At 37.9% G+C, this 21671-nt stretch overlaps 2 protein-coding genes across 4 annotated transcripts; one reads left to right on the plus strand and one right to left on the minus strand.

Annotated features, from left to right (window-relative positions):
• Positions 1–145: 145 nt before the first annotated feature.
• Positions 146–8530, minus strand: LOC116295557 (histone acetyltransferase KAT7). Of its 2 annotated transcripts, none has more exons than XM_031703404.2 (13): positions 8409–8530; positions 8134–8305; positions 7673–7819; positions 7047–7159; positions 5791–6360; positions 5074–5433; positions 4764–4943; positions 3811–3900; positions 3206–3346; positions 2968–3061; positions 1944–2090; positions 1523–1629; positions 146–700 (listed from the first exon to the last, which is right to left on the minus strand). In XM_031703404.2, exons 1-13 carry the CDS (start codon positions 8430–8432, stop codon positions 584–586), a joined length of 2262 nt encoding a protein of 753 aa, XP_031559264.2. In that variant the 5' UTR covers positions 8433–8530; the 3' UTR covers positions 146–583. The 2 variants fall into 2 exon arrangements, with proteins under 2 accessions (XP_031559264.2, XP_031559265.2); XM_031703405.2 differs by having other exon boundaries at positions 8418–8524.
• Positions 8531–8650: 120 nt separating this feature from the next.
• On the plus strand, positions 8651–21199 carry LOC116295566 (nuclear factor related to kappa-B-binding protein). Of its 2 annotated transcripts, XM_089031708.1 has the most exons (28): positions 8651–8948; positions 9136–9213; positions 9538–9593; positions 9691–9758; positions 10371–10441; positions 10818–10874; positions 11014–11066; positions 11232–11294; positions 11857–11887; positions 11995–12282; positions 12655–12736; positions 13130–13165; positions 13945–14089; positions 14173–14266; positions 14702–14728; positions 15367–15466; positions 15960–16025; positions 16361–16443; positions 16523–16569; positions 16853–16994; positions 17595–17738; positions 17862–17918; positions 18220–18343; positions 18552–19241; positions 20034–20090; positions 20173–20229; positions 20365–20436; positions 20703–21199. In XM_089031708.1, the coding sequence occupies exons 1-28, from the start codon at positions 8865–8867 to the stop codon at positions 20741–20743; spliced, it is 2913 nt and encodes a 970-aa protein (XP_088887834.1). In that variant the 5' UTR covers positions 8651–8864; the 3' UTR covers positions 20744–21199. The 2 variants fall into 2 exon arrangements, with proteins under 2 accessions (XP_088887834.1, XP_088887842.1); XM_089031716.1 differs by lacking the exon at positions 13130–13165.
• The last annotated feature ends 472 nt before the right edge of the window (positions 21200–21671 follow it).

The raw sequence follows: 21671 nt of genomic DNA on the forward strand, positions 1-21671 counted from the left end.
TAAACACTGATACGAGGCTAACCCTGTGCAAATGAGTCTGTAATCAAGGAACACAGCGGTAATTTGGAATTCGAAACTGGTCTATTTTGTGTTGATGGATGGAGTTGTGCATAGAGTTGTGCATGGATAACCAGTATACACAAAATGAACAGTACTACATGTTTTATTGTCAAATTACAAGGATACATTGTACAGTTCATTTCATCTTACTTTTCGTCACATGCTTTTATATACATTGTCTACTTAGTTTTTACTTATCAGCATTTGACTGCTGTGTTTTCAACAGTGGTCATAGCAACAGATCTAACCTTGTGGTAGCCATGGAAACAGATTGATGGCTATCGTGCATAGAGCAGTGACGTCATTTATGAAAGTTAACCACTGACACCAATGCAGTTGTCATGGAAACCAACTGACAAATATCTTATAGCGATCATTATAGGGGACCAATAAAAAGGCGCTGGATGAATACATCTTTTGTCATAGCAACATTGACAGTTATGCTTTACGCTTACCAATGATGCTGTAGTTTCAATGGCTTTTTGGTATCCATAGTAACAGGTTACATACCATACTCCAGTTGCTATGGTTTGTTATTCTCCATAGTAACAGGTGGGGACCAGCGCAAACATGCTGGGTCAATCTCTTGGTAGTTTGCAGGCCGAGAGTCAACTTTCTTATTGTACTCTTCATACAATTCCTGAAATATCAAGGATTTTATTTATTTATTTGACCCAATTACTTCCCCCATCTTTTGACTTGAGGAAAGTTGACCAAAAAATGTGAAAAAAATTCTAATATTATAATTGATATCTGCGAAAACACTTTTTTCCCATCTTATTTTTTATCACTTTACATAGGGTTCACCTGGAAAGAAAAATACTGTACTTTGACCATCAGTTTTCTATGTCCAGGCCTTTCACACATGCACCATAAACTTAAGATGAGAGCGAGGACGGAAATTAATTTTTCCGAATTTAATTCCAAGGGCTTTCGCCCGGGATAAACTCGTTCCCAAGCACTATAACTTATCTACATTTCTATCTCTTCACCATAAACTTAGCATTAGTGAAGAGTACTGTCAGTATATAGGTATATGATATAATATATGACATTAGCCATTCTGAGGTTGAGGGAAAAGATTGGCCCAAGTTGGAATCGTAGTGCACTTTAGGACTGTTTTAGGGAACAGTCATTATTTAAGTCTTTATATTTCTTTTTATCCAATTTATTTAATTGAATGGCATAGTTAATTTCTGCGCATATGAACATATCCACATGAAATATGCGCATTATAAATATATTATTATTATTATTATTATTATTAAGTCGGGGGAAAAATGTTCTTGATGCAAAATATTTTCTAGACCCCAACCTAATAGCATTCATGTTTTTCGGGTACCCCCCTTCAATCGTTTAAAAAATTCTCCCAATCCTCCCTAACACTGTCCCACAATGCACAGCAATGCCAACTTTTTTCCTTGACCTTTGAACAGCTAATAGATATATGGCACTGCTATACCTTGGATCTCAGCACAACATGCTTTCCCTTCCAGTATTTTAGGATACCAAGATATTGTAAAGTACTGACGATATCATTAGGATGGATTGCAGTCTCTTGGCTGATATCTGTGGAATTTTACAAAAATAACATAATATGATCTGATGACAATAACAAAACCTCTTCCCCATATATCTTGTAATCAAATATTAAAACTGGTGCCACATAGGATCTATCGTTAATGGGGGGTAATTATTTTTCATGCAAACTCTAAGGGAGGGTTACAAAAATTCATGCAAGCCTAAAATGGAGAGTCACTATTTTTTGTGAAAACAATTTTTCTACAGCAGGAAAGTTTAGGCACTCTTAAAAATATGTAAATCAAAAGTAAAATGCACCAGCCCTCTCTAATCAATTACAGGTCCCTAACTTGTGCTCATACCTCGTACTGATATCTTTTCGTAGCCATATGTCTGTAGATATTTGATAACTACTGACTTCCAGTAGCTGCGATAGCTGATTAAGCCAAGATCAGATAAAGGCTTCTCTGGAGATCCAACTTTGCCTTCTACTTTAGACAACAAGTAACCTGAGAACAACAATTTAAAGTACAATAATAAGACCAGACAGTAACTCTATACCAATATGCAGATGCTTAGGATAGATTAGTTCATGTCAGCTGATGTGTTAAAATGACAGCAACAGGTTTGTTAGGTACTGGCTATTACTGCATGACACACAAAAGTATGACCACATTAATTTAATTTATTTTTTCCGGTCCACTATACTAAAAAATCGTGTGTTCTGATTGGCTGTTTGAGCGGGCGGTATTTTGTCAGTATCTGCCCATGCTCACGGTCCGGTATCATTTGCCGCTAAACAACAAAACAAAACGATTACGAAATCAAGTAAAAAAATACAGGAAAAAAATTAATAAGTTATTTACCGTCCTACACTGTAAAGTCAGTCAGGATAGGGAAAAACTGCGCCCACGGCCTTGAAAACCTTCAAGACCTCTGGCACAGTTTTTCCTATCCGGACCTCCTGGCCAGTAAATAACATATATGTATTTGCATAAGTATATGCACCAGCTTTTTGCCAACAAACAAGCTTTTACATGCCTTATATGGTAAAACCACCCGGCCTCACATTGAAATGCGTCAGTTTGATATAAGAAAGCCGATCATAAATAAGTATGCAAATACTTTACATTATCACTTTTGAACATCATGCTGTAAATGTTACCCTTAATTACTTTTTTATATAATTCTATATTTGATATTCTTGAAAAACTCTGCTCACCATCCTTCCTTCTCAGAGAGGGATAGCATAGAGAGAAAGACAGAATGGAATTTTTTATATTACTGACTTTAAAACACTGCACCCTAAAAACCACACCCTACATTAACTTTGTGCACATAAGTTGCTAAAAGTAGTGACATTGCAAGAATCTTGGTATCACTTACTAAAGTCAATCAACATTTTTCCATATCCTTGTTTCATGTACGCAGGAAGAGTAAGAATGCAAGACACATTGTAGTTTAAAAATGATTTCTTCTCCTGAAACAACAAAAAAAGAATATGATTTCTTTAGGATTCTCTTTCATATTTCCCTCATAATTATTTGCTTTAATTGTATATTGTTTATCTTGTTAAGATGTTCATAGGTCAATGGATGATTTCAATTGAAATAAAAAGGGTTACCTTGGAGAAATAGCCGATAAACCGGCACCCAACATTATCTGCTTTGGTCATCACATAGAAAAGGAATGGCTCAACATCGTAATACAGTGTTTTGTGGTCCAGGAATAGTTTGGCCATCAAGCAGAGGTTTTGACAGTATGTCTGATAACAAGACACAAAATACAATGGTATGATATTAATAATGATAATACTGAAATATGAATAGCTATAAAAATTGAGATACTTTTGAATATAGTACCCAAACTAATAGGGATGTTTATTGCAGCTTTGTAATCATGGGTGGATGGATTGGTGAATAGATGGATGGGTAAGTGAATGGATGGAAGGACAGGTGGGTGGGTGAGTTGATAGAAGGATGCATTTAAGAATGAGTGGGTTAATGGATGAGTTAATGGGTGGATGGGAGGGTGAATGGATGGGTGGGTTATTAGGTAAGTTGGTGGATGGAGGCGTGGACGGGTGGATGAATACAGTAAATGGGTGAGTGGATGGATGGATGGATGGATGGATGGATGGGATGGAGGGACGGAGGGACGGATGAGCATTTAAACAGCTAATGGAAGAATTAGTCTACTAAGTAGGAAAGCATTATTATAAAAACCTACTTTGTGCTTTTTCCCATCCACTTCAAACACAGACAGATTATTGTTCCTGTAAATTTCAATGCCTGGTGGGTGCTTCCAAACACACTTTGCCTGTCATGAAATCAAATCAAATCTACACTCAACAAAGCATGTACTTGTCTTTAGATAAAACAGGAAAGTTAATAGTTAATTAATTGATTCCTGGACATGTGAGCAGAATTTGTGCTAAATTCCAACTTGATCTGTGAGTTAACTATGGCCCTGACTAAGATCCGCCCAGAGGTCATTTCAGGGTTTAATTTGTGAGTTTGCCACGCCCAGTCCATGATACGCCTGGAGGGTGTTTCAGGGTTTGATAAAATTTGAATATTGAAGGGCAATTACCTAAGCACTTCTAAATATGTTAATGCAGATTTAAACAAAGGCTTTAATAGAGTACCAAAGTGTGATTCCATCAATATTAAACATTTTGCAATTCAGTTTTGAAATCTTGATGTTTCTGCCAATTTTAAGGCTGTTCCAAGCTTTAGAAATGGAAATATGAGGCATTTAAGCTCCAAAAAGCCCCATATATTTCTCTATTTTGGACTGGATTCAATCATTTTAGATCCAGCCTCAAATAAGAGATAATGTATAGGGATATTTTCATATTAAATTACCTATATCTAAGCCGTTTTCGCTCTATTGCTCTGAAATTTTACACCATATCATATTTTTAGATGCAGTTTCTGATAATGCTACCAAAATCCTAAATGTTTTTTTAATTATTTTGCGACGTCATCACTTCAGTACTCTATGTTCATGTTAATATAAGCAACCCACTGTTCGCACCATTTTGCGCCCACCCTCTTGGTCCTTCTTTCTTGCTTTTTTTTTCTTTAGTATGTTTGTTAATTATTTTGTTCATTGAGAAATTTGAAGGCCAACAAAGCTGCTTAAAAAAAAAATATATATATATATACATTTGCACCTACCATGTGTCTTCTGAGGATAGTGGGACTTTTCATGTACTTCAAACAGAACTCACAAATGTAGATCCTCTTGAGCCTCTGATAATCCTCGGGATATGGTGATGAATACCATGTGTCTATTTCAAACATGCCGAATACAACACACCGACAAACTGGACGACCATTTACTGGGATAGAAGCTTCCTATGTAAAAAATAAAATAAAACACAAAATAAAATGGTTTGGGGTGCCTGTGGTTTCAATACACACAGGGAGCCCAATTCAAGACAAAAATGAAAAGTTGATTAATTTCTCACATTGCATCATTGTTTACCTCTTCATTGACCTCAGCTGCCTTCTTCCAAGCAGTTTTAAATAAGTGAAAGTCATACTCTGATGTGAGCCCTTTGAGCACTTCTTCCTTGAGTTCTTCACGAGGAGCAACTAGTGATACTGGCTCCATGACTGTAGAGCTTCTTGAAGGAGCTGGTGACATTTTGTACTTTTCCAAATTGTTTGGCATCAGTTCTGCACTTCCTACTGCAGAGCGGACCTTTTCAGCCATGAAGGACAAAGCAACTTGTCTTCTAAGATCTCGTCTTGGTGTGTCTTCCGTCGTGATGGTGGTATCAACTGCTACTTTTCTTGAAATGCGCTTTTCTTTGATTTCCTTTTCTCGCTCTTCTGCTTTAAACTGTTGGACAACAAAACTGTGGATTAGCTTTAAATTCAATGTTACCCTAAAACAACCTCTGGGCTGATCAAAGTACACACAAGGACATGGCTAATTCACATATAAATTGAAATTTAGCATTGTAGGTTTTGCAGAGGGAGGGGGAAGATGGAAAAAATCCTTCAAATCAAGAGAGAGAGACCCAACTCCACTCCAGGTGATGCTGAGTCCAGAAATCAAACCCTAGACCCCAGAGGTGAGAGGTGAGGACACCACCTACACCAGGTGATGCTGAGTCGAGGAATCAAACCCTAGACCCTAGAGGGGAGAGGTGAGGACACCAGCTACACCACCCTTGATTGCCGTCATAGTCCTTACCTTGCATTCTTCAGCTGTCATGTGATGGTACTTTGGACAGCCTGATACAGTATGATGCATGCTAAACCTCCCCGTCAAGTGACCTTTCCCATCACAGCCTTGAGTTGGACATTTTTTCTGGATACTTGAACTCTTCACATAAAATGTCTTGAAAGAAGAAGTTGAAGTTCCGTAGTCTAGTTCTTTCGCTGGCGAAGACGACAGTGAAACGTCCGATAAACAACCCCCTTCAGATTCCTCTGATTCTGTATTTGCCATATTTTCGTCACTTTTTGATCTCTCTTCTTTCAGTTTTGATCTCTTTCTGTGAACAAACTTCATAGTTTTTTTTCGTTTTGGAGATTTTCGTAAGGGACTAGCAGTTTTTGGAATTGGTTTTGAAATATTTTCATCAACATTTTTGGCATCTAATTTCTCTTCTTCTTGTTCTTCTGGCTGTGCCTTTGGTGTTGCAGGCTCATCAAGACAGATTTGACAGGTCCATTGTTCGTTGGCATCCACACCGAGGTTTGGATCCATACATGTCGTATGGAAACTCCTATCGCAGTTATTACAGACCCGTAGCTTGCACTGGAAATAAAAACTAAAATGTTACTCATCATATAAAAATTATCATTTAACATAAGTATAAAGAGTTATGGCTTAGTACCTGACCGACAGAGAATTCAAAACTGGAGTATATGACTCTAGATTTATGGAAATTAATTTTGGGAATGACTGGTATTCTAAAAAGAATGTTTGATGTTGTCTTTCAGTAGCATCTAGTTAGAAGTATAGATTTACTCTGATGAAGGACTAGCGTCTGAAACGTCAGTAAGTTTTTTCATCTTTTTACGGTTTATAATTTACCCTTTTATCATTAATGATTCAAATGAGACATATAATTACTGTTGAATAATTGTAGGGGCTGATCCAGAAGGGCTGACCCCCCTCCCCCCCCCCCCCCCCCCCCCCTCTCAACCGTACGATATATTATAAAGAATCTTAATAATGTAATATCCAGTTAAACTGAAAGTCATAACTGGCATAGGCAGGTCTATCAATTGAAATTAAAATGTTTAACAATAGTAACACAAATGAAAAGTCTATATGGTGTATTTATGTATTAGTATGGCATCAAAAGCGACGTCATGTATGGAATGCTTTGGATCCCCCTCTCTGCTGTCAAAAATATCCTGGATCTGCCCTTAAATTGCCTGAAACGTTATAGGCCTCACTTGAAACTTAACTGCAAATAAAGATTTCTTTAATGTTACCTTGGGTCTTCTAATATTACATTTCTCACAGGTCTTGCAGGATGAACATTGCCAAGGATACATCTTGACAATTGATAACATATTACTTGACATTCCTAAACAGGACTGATGGCCTACAAACATCAAAAATGTTCATATCACATTTCTACGTAGTTTAATTGTGTTTCTATTCCTGTTGGAATACAAATTTGGGGTAGCCAACCACATAACTGCCCCACTTTGTGTCACAAGCATTGATTTGTAGGTGTCAATCAATAATTAAGAAACCCCTGTCAAGAAGCACAAGTAAACCGAGCACTGGAAAACATCAAAATTGTGAAACTGCATTTTGCAGTCCTTCTTATGTGTAAAAATAAATAATAATTATTATTAAATAAACAAATTCTGTATTAAAATTTTCTACAAGCCATCGATGGTTTTCAATTATTCCCAAGGGGGCAAAAGACACGGTGGCCATGTTGGATGATATAACAAAAGAATTCATTGACAATTCTTTCGTTAAATTAATCCAAGATGGCGATTATGACCTTATTTGCAAACGAAGTACTCTTTCTTTCTTTTTTAATATTTATTCATTATTTGTCTTGTCCTAAGCATTTTTTGAAAATTTATAAATAAAGACTCACTATAATTTCTGCATTCAGCACAGACAATCATATCTTCAGCATCAGGAGGTCCTTCATCGCTAATCTCAAAACACAGACAGCATTCTTTAGACCCTTCCTGGCTGCTCTGTCCTCCAGAAAGATTTTTACGGCCTGACCTTCTTACACCTGTTTCAAAGGAATACATTGCAGTTGGCACCTTTTATAGAATCATATACAGATGTGTGGAATTTAGCGTTAAAAACTTTCAAATTTGCTGCACTAAATGGAAGTTGGGGTTCCTGTGGAAAAGCTACACCACAGGGATCCCAGCATCCTTTGAGTCAAAGTATGATTTTTGCCATGTTTTATATGAATGAATGAAAGAATGACTTAAAAAATGCAAATAACCTAATGCATGGTATCTTATCTCCTTTCTAACCTTGCATTACATACTTAGAACTACTACTGTATTTTAAAGTGTGCTGAGGTGAGTGTGTTACCTTTTCTGGGAGTGACGTTAGGTGATTTCTTCAATCTGCGAGGCGAAGCGTCTTGTTTTCTTGGAGAACTCGAGTAAGAAGGATTGCTTTCTGTGTCTGCAGTATCCTCAGATAACGTCTCAATATCAACATCAAAGTCTGAGTCTGACTGGTCCTCTAATGACGGCTTACGCTGAAAGAATCCAAAACAAAACTGATGTGAGCATCATTGACTCCAAAACACCTCAAAATGTACCAAGAAAATAAACAGGTACAAACTCAAGAATAACACTTACGAAATTTACCTTTCTCCTCGGCATTCTTAGCTAATTTTGTAGTAAAAGCATGGCTTGAGGGAGGAGAAAAAAGATGTTTTTGGAACGTCATTCAGCCATTATGTCCGCCATTGATTTGTTTTGAGCGCCAAAGATTCCTTCTTGTACAAATATAAGAGGCACTATGATTGGCTGACCCTATCCACCAATGAAAATACTTTTTAGATTTCGTTTGGTGTCAGCGGTAATGCTTTTCAAAACAATATGGCGGTCAAGTGACGAGAAAGAAGAGTGCCTTTGAAAAGACCTTGAAATTCAAGACTTAACTTCAACTTTATGGCGATCGCTTTAGCGAATATGATCCTCTAATAATCACCAATAAGGCTGTATCAGTTTATGCTTTAGATGATCTATTAGAACTATAAAAACAGATTGAGTTTGAGAGGCATTTTGTGAAATTCGTTCTCAATCTTTCTCATGGCGGAAGAAGCGAGTCAAGGAGAAGAGATCTGTGACTTCAATGGCAGTAAAGTGCATCTTCCAATTGATCTTATAGAATCGGTAAGTCAATTTGGTGTTCAAATAAAATGGGTGATCCAAAGGGAATCTATATTTTGAATTAGTAGTACGGAGTGTTTTTGACATTTTATAGTTAAATGTAAGCTTACTATAAGTCTACAGTAGATAAACTATATATGATGTTAAAGTAAACCTGATTTCCTAAGTGATGTATTTTGTTATGTTACAGCCTGAGATTTTCTCAAAGATCGTCAGTCTAGACACCTGGAAGAATGTCCTCACTCCTGAAAACAAAAAACACCTTGAGGTAGATAAATACTTTTAAAAACAAAATCAATACAGACATATTAGTATTAGACTATGTCCTACAATACTAGAGCAGGCATTTCGAATGACGGTGAAATGGCACAGCACTGGTGTGGTATGGAATTGAAGAACTGCATCCTTTGGACCAATCACAGCACAGGGTCATTCCGCAGCCAATGAAAATACCTAGACCTGGTGCTATCATGGTCAGAACACAGCACATACATGTATTTACCACAAGTTTTTCAGAGCTATATGAAATTGAGTTTAAGCTTACTACTGTAACATGATTTTCCACTAACTGGCTTGAAATTATTCAATTTAGAAATTTCTGCCCCAGTTACCGACAGATTATCCTCATGCCCAAGAAGAAAATCTCAGGTAGACTTATTTGTTTTATGTGTGTAATAATCCTAGAAACTAGCTATTGGTAATGGTACAATATCATAATTTATTTATTTTACTTCTCGTTGTCCAGGGCTCTCTTTGAAGGAGAAAACTTCAAGTTTGGAAACCCTATCGAAGATTTTCATACAAAATTAAAAGGTTAGACATTGATGCTATTGTCAGTCTTGGATATAAAGGATGTCCTTTCTAAATTTACTTAGCCTGCATGCCATCACTTACCTTTGGAGGAGTTCATATAAAACAAAAGGATTGTCTCCCAGTTCAGCAGGCTACGCACTTGTAAACCTTCTTGCATGCTACCGTAAATACTGTAAAATACTCACTACCACTATATTTACTATTTTATGCACACAATGCTCAATTCACATGCTGTTTTTTATGACGGGAGGAAAACCGGAGAACCCGGAGAAAAATTCTCAAAGCACAGGAGAGAACCAACACATCAAACAAACTCAATTCACATGTGGCCAACATGGGGCTCAAACCAGAGACCTGACATGTTGGACTCACAGCAGTGAAAGATGACGCATTAGCAGAGTATGCGACCCATAACCCTGGAATAGTCATAGGCTTACAAACTGTGGACCTCAATCATTCCATAATTGGAATTTAGATGTTGGTTTTTTGTGGAGGGAGGAAACTGAAGAACCTGGAAGGAAACTCTCAACATACAGTACAGTACATGAGAGGCATTACTCTGGTATTTTTTGTGAAAGTGATATATTTTACTGATTCAAAAAATTTTTCTAGATGGTTATTTTTATCCTGATGTTGTGGAATACAAAAAGCTTTGCCAAAAAGCAAAGAAGAAAGAATACAAGGTAATAATGTAAGAAATATAAAAAGTGGTTGCAATGTTTTCCCTTTTTACTTAAATTGAGATGGGTGACATCAAAAGTGAATGCTCTCTAAGCCAATCAGTGTTAAGGCTGTGATAAATTTTAACCAATTAATCTCATCAAAACGACAGTTGTGACTGGGAAATTGGGAAATAAACAGCTGTAAATCAAATAAGTTTTTAGAGTACATACTGTAAAGGAACAGTATGTTGGTACTGTAGGAAGGTAAATGGGAACAATTTGTTTGATTGACAGCAGTCTATTACCTGATTTCCCTATCATAACTGTTGTCTTGATTAGCATGGAGCAATTTGTATTGCCAAAATGCTACTAAACTAGTTTATATTGTTACTATTAGCTACAATTGCAGGCGTACTACAGAAAGCTACTTCAGGAGATCATAGTATCCAGACAGGTATGACCAGCTTGAATAAATGAATGAATGAAAAATGAATGAAAATATTAATAAAAAGAATGAAAGAATTGATCAATCTATTTATCATCTTATGCTCTCTCATTCTCTTATTATTCATTTTTCTTGTTTCATTCAAAAGGAAATTCTTGATCAAGTAAGCAGACAAGGGCCAAATGATCCAATACGAACAAGGTACTCTTCCTATGCCGTGCTCAAAGGAAGTTTATACATGTACCCTTTAGGAAAATATGATATAAATTTTCTTCTTCTTCTTCTTCTTCTTCTCCTTTTTTTTTTTTTTTTTTTTTTTTTTTTTTGTCTTATTATTCCATGATTGATTTTAACCTTCTTTTTCAGAGGGAAAGTACTCTCTGAAAATTGGTCATCCTTGGAGCATGGGGTACAGACACGTTTCAAAAAGTGAGTTGTCAAAACCTCTCAACCCTTGTCTTCCACTCCAGAAAATACACATTTATGTATTGCTCCTAGTGGGAGATTTATGTTAAAGCTCATGCATTCAATCCACACCTAAATTTTTCTTCTACAAATTACTGAAGTCGAAAGATTTAATCTTTTTCATAATCGCCAAACCCATTGAAATTCCATTCCAGACCTGTCCAATTAATTATTCAATTAATTAATTCTTGAAGAATACTTCTAGATCCATATTTGACTACATTTTTTTTCCTGTTGTTTTGTTCCTGAAATTTGTTCCATAGCGATGTTTTTTCTGTGCATTTGAGAGCGGGTTTGCGAGTAGTTTTGCTTTGGCATCAAGCAGGATCTCTGTGTTATGTGCATGGACAGAAGTGAATTAGTAGTCAAGCCATCAAAAATCAACTCCATGAATTACCAATTTTTCTTAAGTATGGCGCTCCACTATTAATTAATTTATTAAGGGGAGGTGTGGGTAATTTGACTATTCAAGGTTTTTCCAGCAACTTTAACAAGCAGATTTCAATTTTTGTCTTTTTCTTCAAAGAATTATTCATGAATGCAAGCAAGAATGCGAGGTATGATTTTGAAAAGGAGCCAAATTTTCCAATTATTTCTTGATAAACATCAAACAACCCCATGTTGGATTTTTTAATTCAAAATATATACTAACTTTTCATTTCAGGATCAAGCCATTTCATCAGATGAAGAAGAAAGATTTCTTCTCCCAGGTCCTTTCGGGTCACTTAGGTACCCGATGCCATTTCCTGGCCACCCAGCTGGGCTGTTTCCAGGTCACCCAGGGTATCATCCAATGATACCATCTATCCCTGGCATGCCGTATGGGTATCCTGCCTTCCCGTTCTCATCCCATGCACCTCGCCCTCCTCTGACCCCTTCGAACGTCAACGTTACAGAGAAAGACTTTCAGCAAATGCTTCAGAAACACAAGAAGAGGCGAACCTGTAACGAGGTAAAAATATCCATGGCATTTTGTAATCAGTATAGCAATAATACACTTGCCTCTCACCTCTGGGGTCTCAGGTTTGATTTCTGGACTTAACATCACATGTGAGCAAAGTTTGTAAGGCTTCTCCCTTGATTCAAAAGTTTCCCCTAACTTTCTCTTTACCAGTTTTTTATCCTCTGCAAAAAATTGAATATGCTAAATTGAAAATTCAACCGGAATAGGTCTGTTTTTTTGTTTTTTGTTTTTTGTTTTGCATTATCTTGAATTTATTTTTGATTATAATTTAATCATTTGTTGGTAGTATTAGTTTAGTTTTGGTATTCAAAGTTTTAAATGATAAAGCTTTCTCAACCATTGTATTTGGCCTTGTTGTAGGATCACCCTGAACTAGACACAAGATTTACTGCTTTGTCTGACATAGTCTACAGAACTAACCCATCAAAAAGACCTTCAACCTGTAAGTGACACTGCAGATGTCATAACTTTCATTATCATCACTCTTTTGTATTGACAGAATACTTCAATACTGTCAACAGTTCTCCAATCTACAACAGAATATATGTGAATCATACAAGTGAAATCATTATAAAGATGACTGTTATCCTAAAAATATAATTTTTCATTATAAGTAGAGCAGATTTCTTATGAGTGGGTCATAATTAACTATTGCACAGCAATGCAGTCATATTCCAGACTTGAAAACAGTTACACATACATGACATAATGTGTGACACATTCAGAACATCCATTCCAGTCATAACATCGTTTATGAGCACCTGAAACGCATTTCCCAGTCGTATTACAGTAAATCTGCTCTGCAAATCATGCATTGTTCTTTTAATTCAAACAGTTGGTAGTAAGACAAAAGATGTTCCACAAACACAAGGTACATTTCACTGTATGACAAGGTTCTAAGTATTAGCCTGCAGCAACCAGCATGCTAGAGTTTTAGACAACTTCTTTGCTAGTCTCCTGCAGTCACTTTTAGGGTCCCGCTCTAGACTCTCTCTGGACCTAAAGAGTGGCAGAGGAGGAGAGTATTTATTGCCTATTTTTAAGGCAATTTTTTGCAATTTTTATTTCATTGTCTGATAATTGATAGTCAGATTTACATGTACACTGTACATTGTGTAGCTGTTTTCTTCAAGATCTACTGAGAAATCTTCTTTCAATGTACTACCCAATTTATCTTTAAATAAATATAAATTATTACTAGAGGTTAAATTTAGACTAAAGTATTTTGATGACAGAAATGTTGGATGGCAGGGAAAATATAGCATATTTATCTAACAGCTGTACAATTCAATCATTATACTTGAAAAAGAATTCAATTCCCAGACTAAAGGGATTCTGTTCTATCAATAACTTGGCGTAGGGAGACAATAATATTAATTTAAAATTAAGGATAAACACAATTAGGTATAATACAACAGTAAACCTTACTCAAGCCATATCCCTAAACCTAATCATCACTAAACAATGAGATTTTAATGGAGCACAATAGTTAATGTGACTCATCATGGAAAATCTATTTGATAAAAATTCCCTTGTGTCCTTAAACTAATGAAATAGAAACTGAAAGCTTGCAGTAACAAATGTTGCATTGTCTATTTAAAGTATGTTTTTTTATAAATTCAATATGTTTTGTGGTTGAATTTTGTTTAGTTGAGATGAACAAGAAAAAGGACAAGAAAGCCAAACTAAAGAAAAAACTAAAACAGAAACTACAACAAAAGCAAGAAAGGAATCGAACACAAGCAAAAAAACAGGATTCAAAGACTGGTCCTTCTGAAGCTGGTTCTACAAACTTGTAAGAAAAAACATTTTCATTAATTAAATTTTTCCATTGATTCACTACATGTACTTTGTTTGTTTGTTTGTTTGTTGTTTTAGACCACCTCCGCCAACAGGAAAGTTTTCCAGTTTCTTCAGTTTGCTAAAAGAGATATTCTACAGCATGCCTGATTATAAAGCTAGCTTACACAAGGTTAGATAAAATTTTCCCTTTTAGCGAAACTCTGCCGTGTGACGCCATCACATTGAATCAAGCCCAAGACTATACTTACGTTTTTTCTTCATTATTATATTTAAAAATGTCAAGCTACAAGCAAACTGACTCCAGAAATCGAAAGAGAATGTCTTATTTAGTAACTACTGAAAATTTGAGAGTAATATGTTCAATATTTTGGGAGTAAAATGTTTTTGGAAACACTATAACTTACGAAGAAATGTATGGTCATGTGGCAAGACTTGCAAGTCTTTTTTTATGCTAATGAGGAAAAAACGTAAATAACGATTGGCCTATACACCACCCTTGATTCTGGGTTCTGTACTCACAGAATTTATCATGGCTATAATATCCATCTTTAAACAAAATCATAATATATTATTAAATTAATTTTCTTTGTTTTGTTTTGAGCAGATTGAAGAACAAATTGAGGCTTGGCAGGTATGATGTGACTGATTTTTTTACCAGACTAAATATTGTTGTCACTTTAGTGTCAACCATGATGTTTCCATCAATTCTCATAAAACCCTGAAACAACCTCTGTGAGTATTGATCTGAGTCAGGGCATGGCTAACTCACAGATAGAACCCTGAAACAACCTCTGGGCTGATCTAAGTCAGGGCATGGCTAACTCACAGATAGAACCCTGAAACGACCTCTGGGCTGATCTAAGTCAGGGCATGGCTAACTCACAGATAGAACCCTGAAACAACCTCTGTGCTGATCTAAGTCAGGGCATGGCTAACTCACAGATAGAACCCTGAAACAACCTCTGTGCTGATCTAAGTCAGAGCATGGCTAACTCACAGATAGAGCCCTGAAACAACCTCTGGGCTGATCTAAGTCAGAGCATGGCTAACTCACAGATAGAACCCTGAAACAACCTTTGGGCTGATCTAAGTCAGAGCATGGCTAACTCACAGATAGAACCCTGAAACAACCTCTGGGCTGATCTAAGTCAGAGCATGGATAACTCACAGATGGAAGAAAAACCCTTGAATCAAGGGAGATACTGTAAATGTACATGTACCGAACAAACTAAACATTACTTGACATATTTTTGCATGTCTTGTTTACAGTGCTCGCCATCTGCATCTCTGAGTATCTGGAGTGACGACCAGTCAGACTGGGTCAAACTGGCTTACTCTTCCCTTATGTATATTTCTGGAAGTTCTGGAGGTATTCTGAATATGGACAAAAATTTAATTACAATGGGAATAAAACATCTCAGCTTTTTTTTGTCCTTGCCTTGTTGATTCGGTTCTTATCCTATTCTCTTCTTGATTGCATGCTTATCTGCACGTGGTGCAGGACTGTAGGGAGGAGTTTTGATAGGGGGGAGGGGGGGAGGGGGAGGGGGAGGGGGGAGAAGGAGGTAGAGGGGGAGGAGGGGGAGGTTAAACCACTTTATAGCCCTTCATAATGTTATGGTGCATCTGTGTGGAGATTTACTAAATACCACAGAGGTTTGATTACTGTGGGGGGAGGAGACACAAAATGTCTTGTCGTAACATTGACTTTTTATTAGGGGAGGGATGCCAGTATCCTTGCAACACCCACCTCTCTGGTCCCTTCTGTCCTATCTCTCCTATCTACTTTATTTGCACATTTTCATTATGGACTGACAAAATATACTCACCCACCCCTCTCTTGTTCATATTTTTTGTCCTAGTCACACCAACAACGTTCGTCCCATTGGTTGATTTCAAAGAACGACCTCAGCAATGGAAGTGGATTGGTATGTTTCTGAAGAAAAACATATATATGTAAATGTTTTGTGATGAAATTTGATATTAGGGGTAACCTGAAAGTAGTCCCAAATCAGGGCCTCCCCCTAGAAAACTGTTGAATTGTTCAATGCTAGGTTTCCATAGTGACTGCTTCTATACACAAACACGTTTAGCATTCATGCAAAAAGACAGTACATTTAAAAAGACAGAGATATTTGAGGACAAAATCCAGGATTTCACTTTCAGAGTAGGTGGGTACCAATATAACCCCACCCCTCCCCTCTCTGAATTAATCCCTTAAGATGACATATGGAATTTGTGTTTCCTTATCATGTTGTGTCAGGTGCTTTGCGGGATTCTGATGAGGAGCTCACTCAGCTGTGCCAGGATTGGCTGAAGGTGAAGGATCAACTCTCCATTAAAAAGGTACATGGTGTTATATTAAACGTGCCAAGACCGAAAGAATTCAATCTTGTAAAAACTCATTAAACCCCTGTTTTTCCAGGCTACTGCGGAAGGTGGAAGCACAGTCAACGCTCCTGAAGCCCGAGTGTACGTTACGAAATATTTTAGATAATATCATATTTTATTTTTGGTACCTGCATTTCCTTCAATTGGAAAATTCATGGCATTGTGTTGTCATAGGCGCGCAGTTTTATCTTCAACTCCACTACGCTTCTTGCTTCTTCTAACACTTCTAGTCCCTGAGTGCTTTAAGTCTGCAAACAGCACGCAAGCTATTTCTTCAATTTCCTCTTTTAAGAGAACTCGCTTTAACTTACCAAAAAACGAGTGAAACTAACAGCTCCATTCCGTGGTTGTATCTCTTTTTTAGGAAGACTGATTACATCGTAAGACCCAGCACAAGCACGGAACAAGATATATTCAGAGAGCAAGAACTGAAGCGTTATATGAACCCACATAAAGCTTACACCTATCATATGCACGGGTTTGAGTCTGTTGTTGGTCCTGTCAAGGTAAGCCGTAGATTGTGGCACCACTTGTTCTTGCTTCTAGAACATATAACATTTTATGGACGTGCTCGACCATGTCCTTGATGGCGCTGTTTTGCGGACTTATGTCAGTGATTGGAAGAGAATTAATCTAGTATGTTCGATTCCACACCATAGCCGTGGATAGAGATGACCGCACTGCTGTTGACAGTTGCCTTATTACATCCCACTAGGGACTGAGCTTCTTAGGTTTTGCGTAGGTATAAAATCCGGAGAACGTACCCTGAGAAAACACTCGAATCAAGGGAGCTTATCATATTCCTCCTCGCCCCCTTGGGAACATAGGCTTTTCATTATTGTCCTCCACCTCACTTCGTTCTCTGCGGTTTTCTTTGCCCCTTCCCATGATGTGTGCGTTCTTCAGTTCTGCCATGCGTGACCTCCTCCATGACTGTAGAGGCCTCCCCACCTTTCTCCTTCTTCCTTGTGGGTTCCACAAGGAAGGGAGAGACCTAACAAACTCTACTCACATGTGATGTCGAGTCCAGGAATCAAACCTGAGACTCCAGATAAAAGAGGCACTACTCACCATTATACCATTCTTATATTTCTTTTTCATTCCAGGGAGTATTTTCCAAGGAGACCAACTTGAACAAAGCGAGAGAACATTCTCTTCTGGTTTCCAATCGTCCACCTTTTGTTACCATCCTGACACTCGTACGCGATGCGGCAGCCAGGCTACCGAACGGAGAAGGCACACGAGCAGAGGTAACTACCGTACCATCTATCATGCATCTAGGTGCCTAGGGAATCGAATCCAACATCGAACTATTTCACGTACTGTGTTGCCTATAACCAATGATATTGATTATTACTTTAATATGGTTTTAGGTCTGCGAACTGTTAAAAGATTCACAGTTTTTAAACAGAGATGCAACAGAAGCCCAGGTAACACACTTCTCTTCTCTTCTCTTCTCTTCTCTTCTCTTCTCTTCTCTTCCCTTTCCTTTCCTTCCCTTTCCTTCCCTTCCCTTCCCTTTCCTTCCCTTCCTTTCCCTTCTCTTCCCTTCCTTTCCCTTCTCTTCCCTTCCTTTCCCTTCCATTTTCTTCTCATCTGTCTTTTCCCTTATATCTTCTCCTTTCCTCTCTTTTCTCTTCCCATCCTCTTTACTCTACTATTTTCTGTTCTTCCCATTTTCATCATTTTCCTTTTCTTTCTTTCATTCTTTTTGTCCCGTCATTTTCACAGATCCACACTGTAGTTAGTGGTGCTCTTGATCGCCTTCATTACGAGAAAGATCCCTGCGTCAAGTACGATAGCAACAGGAAGGTCTGGATCTATCTTCACAGAAACAGAACGAAGGAAGAGTTTGGTAAGACTACTTAATCATTATTTGACGATCAAAATATACCACCTTGATTGCAATTTGATCTGTGAGTTAGCCATGCCCTGACTTAAATCAGCCCAGAGGTTGTTTCAGTAGGGTTCGATGAAGTCTAACGTAAAATGCATAATTAAAAGTCTGTTTTGACTATCGTACAGTAGTTGTATCACATATTATGCACCTTCCAATTTTTCAGAGAAAATCCACCAAGCCAACGCAGCCGCAGCCAGAGCCAAGAAGATGCAGAAACCGAGAATGCCACGGCATTCCAAAGCCAAGGAAGAGAGCTCTACTCCAGTATCAGAAACAGTAGACCCAAGGGCCGCGCAAGCTGTTCCTTCCCCAGGCAGCCAAGCAGCGCCCGTACCAAGCAAACCTATCGAAATGAAGAAACCAGGAATTAAGATTAAGATTGCTGGGAACACGATAAGTGGTCACCCTAAAGTCTCTGTTATAACGTCTCTCACGGGTCATGTAGATGAGGAAAAGACTCATTCTTCATGGGAAAAAGAACAAGAAGAACTCACCACTACCACCCAATCTGGTCAAACTACACCATCTCAGATAGGAGCCAAATCCAGATTGAATACCTCCGATTTTAACTCTAAATCAAGTATTTATTCTCAGTCAAGCGTTCCCTCCCCTGGTCTCAGACACACGAGCGCTTTGAATTCCCAAACGAGTGCTCTAAACAGCGCCAGCTTGCTCTACGCACCAAGTGGTGACGACCCGGTTGATGTCGTGAGCGAGACACGTGAAGAAAGTGGCAGTGAGGCATCTGTGTCAAGCAGTAACAGTGAGAATGAAAGCAGTAGTGGAAATGAAAGTAGTAGTGAAGGAGAAGAATCCGCTGATGAGCCGACGGGAGGCAAAACAAAGCATGGAGGTAAGATGTGACGTTACACCGTCAAATCTAATCTTAAAAAATCTAATGGGTTTACCACTCCTGGGTGGACAGCTTAATGCCTAACAGGCCTTGTGACCCAATTGATAAGGCAGCCGATAGATCGAATTAGAACTTAGAATTTGATTGTTGTGGAGGGAGGAAAAACCGGAGAACCCGGAGGAGAGACCCTCGAAGCACAGAAGAGAACCAACAAACAACTCTACTCACATACGACACCAAAGCCGGCAGGGCACGAACCCGGGTCGCATTGGTGAGAGGCGGCGTATTAGCAGCGCACGCCACCCGTGCTTCCCAAAGCAAGGCTGGTGAAGTGGTACTGTACACTCACCATGGGTGGCATCCGTTGCTTGCGCTGCTACGGCGCTGTCTCACCGCTATGTAGTTCATGACTTTGGTCGTGGGTTTGAGTCGAGGCTGAGCCACGTGTTTGTTCTAAGTATTGCCTTTCCGGTTATCCTTCTCCCGGTAAAAATCATCATGTGAGTTGAGTGTTGTAAGTTGTAACTAGTGAATGCAGCGGTAGTGCGTATGGAGCGGACCTCTAGGAAGAACCCCGTACGGAGAGTGATGTTTGTAAAATCTAAGTTTCATTTAACCTCTCAGTGGTTCGATTTCTGGACTCGGCATCACTTGGGAGTAGAGATTGTTAAGTCTCTTCAAGCTTGATTCGAGGGCTTTTTGTCCCTTCTTCAGGTTTCAGGTTATCGATAAGATTTGAAGTTTGATGTATCAAGTAAATTCGTTTTTACTAACTTAGATTTCGTGTTCTAGCACTAAAACTCCTCCAAGATGAGCAGGAAGATGCAGTAGACAGTCCACAATCAACAGGTATGAAAAAAATGAAGAAATAGAAATATAACTTATGAAGATATCGAGTACTGACAATGAATGCACTCAATCTTATTCACAGAGCACAGTTTTAAGCTACAAAGCCAGAAAGAAATGGATCCTTTCCCGCAACCGTACGGTATGTAGATTGATATGGGCTCAGTTTTAGATTTTGGTTCCATTGCCCATCAGCGACAACACTGTCTGGCGGTGATAACAAACGTCCAAGAAATGTTAATTTGTTACTTACAAAAATTTCTCTATCATTTCACAGGCTTTACGAATGCGTCGAAGGAAGATAATGAGTCAGATGCCGACGAACAGGATGAATCTGGAAGCAGTGATGGTTAGGATCCAAAATCCTGTTGTTGCTGCAGCTGCTGTTGTTGCTGCTTAATCTTCTGTTGTTGTTCTTGTTGTTGCTGCTGCTGCTGTTGTTGCTGCTGTTGTTGCTGCTGCTGTGGTTGCTGCTGTTGTTGCTGCTGCTGTTGTTGTTGCTGCTGTTGTTGCTGCTGTTGTTGTTGTTGCTGCTCTTATTGCTGCTGCTGTTGTTGCTGTTGTTGCTGCTAAACATTCTCCAATTAATAACCCAGTTTTCTTTTTCACCTTTAGGTGGTGAAGGCAGTGAAAGCGAGGACAGCAATGACGACTAGACATACCCAAAACGGGCTTGCTTCTGGCCAAAGCAGACATGGTGAAGGCACAACGAAACATCAGACCTCTGATCTTTAGAGCCATGACTTAGCTGACTAGATGCACGGAATTAGACTAATTGAATACTGAATACCTTTTAAAAATTGTAGAGAGAAAATCCTTGTGTTTGGTAATTTAAATAGTATGTTTCTCAGCACAAATGTATATGGTTTTCCTGATGTGTAAATAAATGTAATCCTATGATAATTATTGCTAAAATGAATAATTATTTTAACCCAAATTCGTATTTCCCAATTCTCATTTCTTTTTATAGTAAGAGAGGTAAAGCAATCCACAACTTTTTATTATATCATTGGCGGGTCAACACGTGTCAAAATCGAATAGATTAAAATATCGAATAAAACGGGTGAAAATCGAATGGATTAAAATATCGAATAAAATGGGTCAAAATCGAATAGATCAAAATATCGAATAAAACGGGTCAAAATCGAATGGATTAAAATATCGAATAAAATGGGTCAAAATCGAATGCATGAAAATATCGAATAAAATGGGTCAAAATCGAATAGATTAAAATATCGAATAACACGGGTCAAAATCGAATGCATGAAAATATCGAATAAAATGGGTCAAAATTGAATGGATTGAAACTCTAATAACACGGGTCAAAATCGAATGAATTAAAGTATCGAATAAAATGGGTCAAAATCGAATGAATTGAAGTATCGAATAAAATGGGTCAAAATCGAATGAATTGAATTATCGAATAAAACGGGTCAAAATCGAATGAATTAAAGTATCGAATAACACGGGTCAAAATCGAATGACTTAAAATATCGAATAAAACGGGTCAAAATCGAATGAATCGAAATATCGAATAACACGGGTCAAAATCGAATGGATTAAAGTATCGAATAAAATGGGTCA

This window comes from Actinia tenebrosa, unplaced genomic scaffold, assembly GCF_029948245.1.
Source record: "Actinia tenebrosa isolate PJP-AT-01 unplaced genomic scaffold, QUT_ActTen_1.0 PGA_scaffold0__85_contigs__length_37466705, whole genome shotgun sequence".
NCBI classification, from domain to species: domain Eukaryota; kingdom Metazoa; phylum Cnidaria; class Anthozoa; order Actiniaria; family Actiniidae; genus Actinia; species Actinia tenebrosa.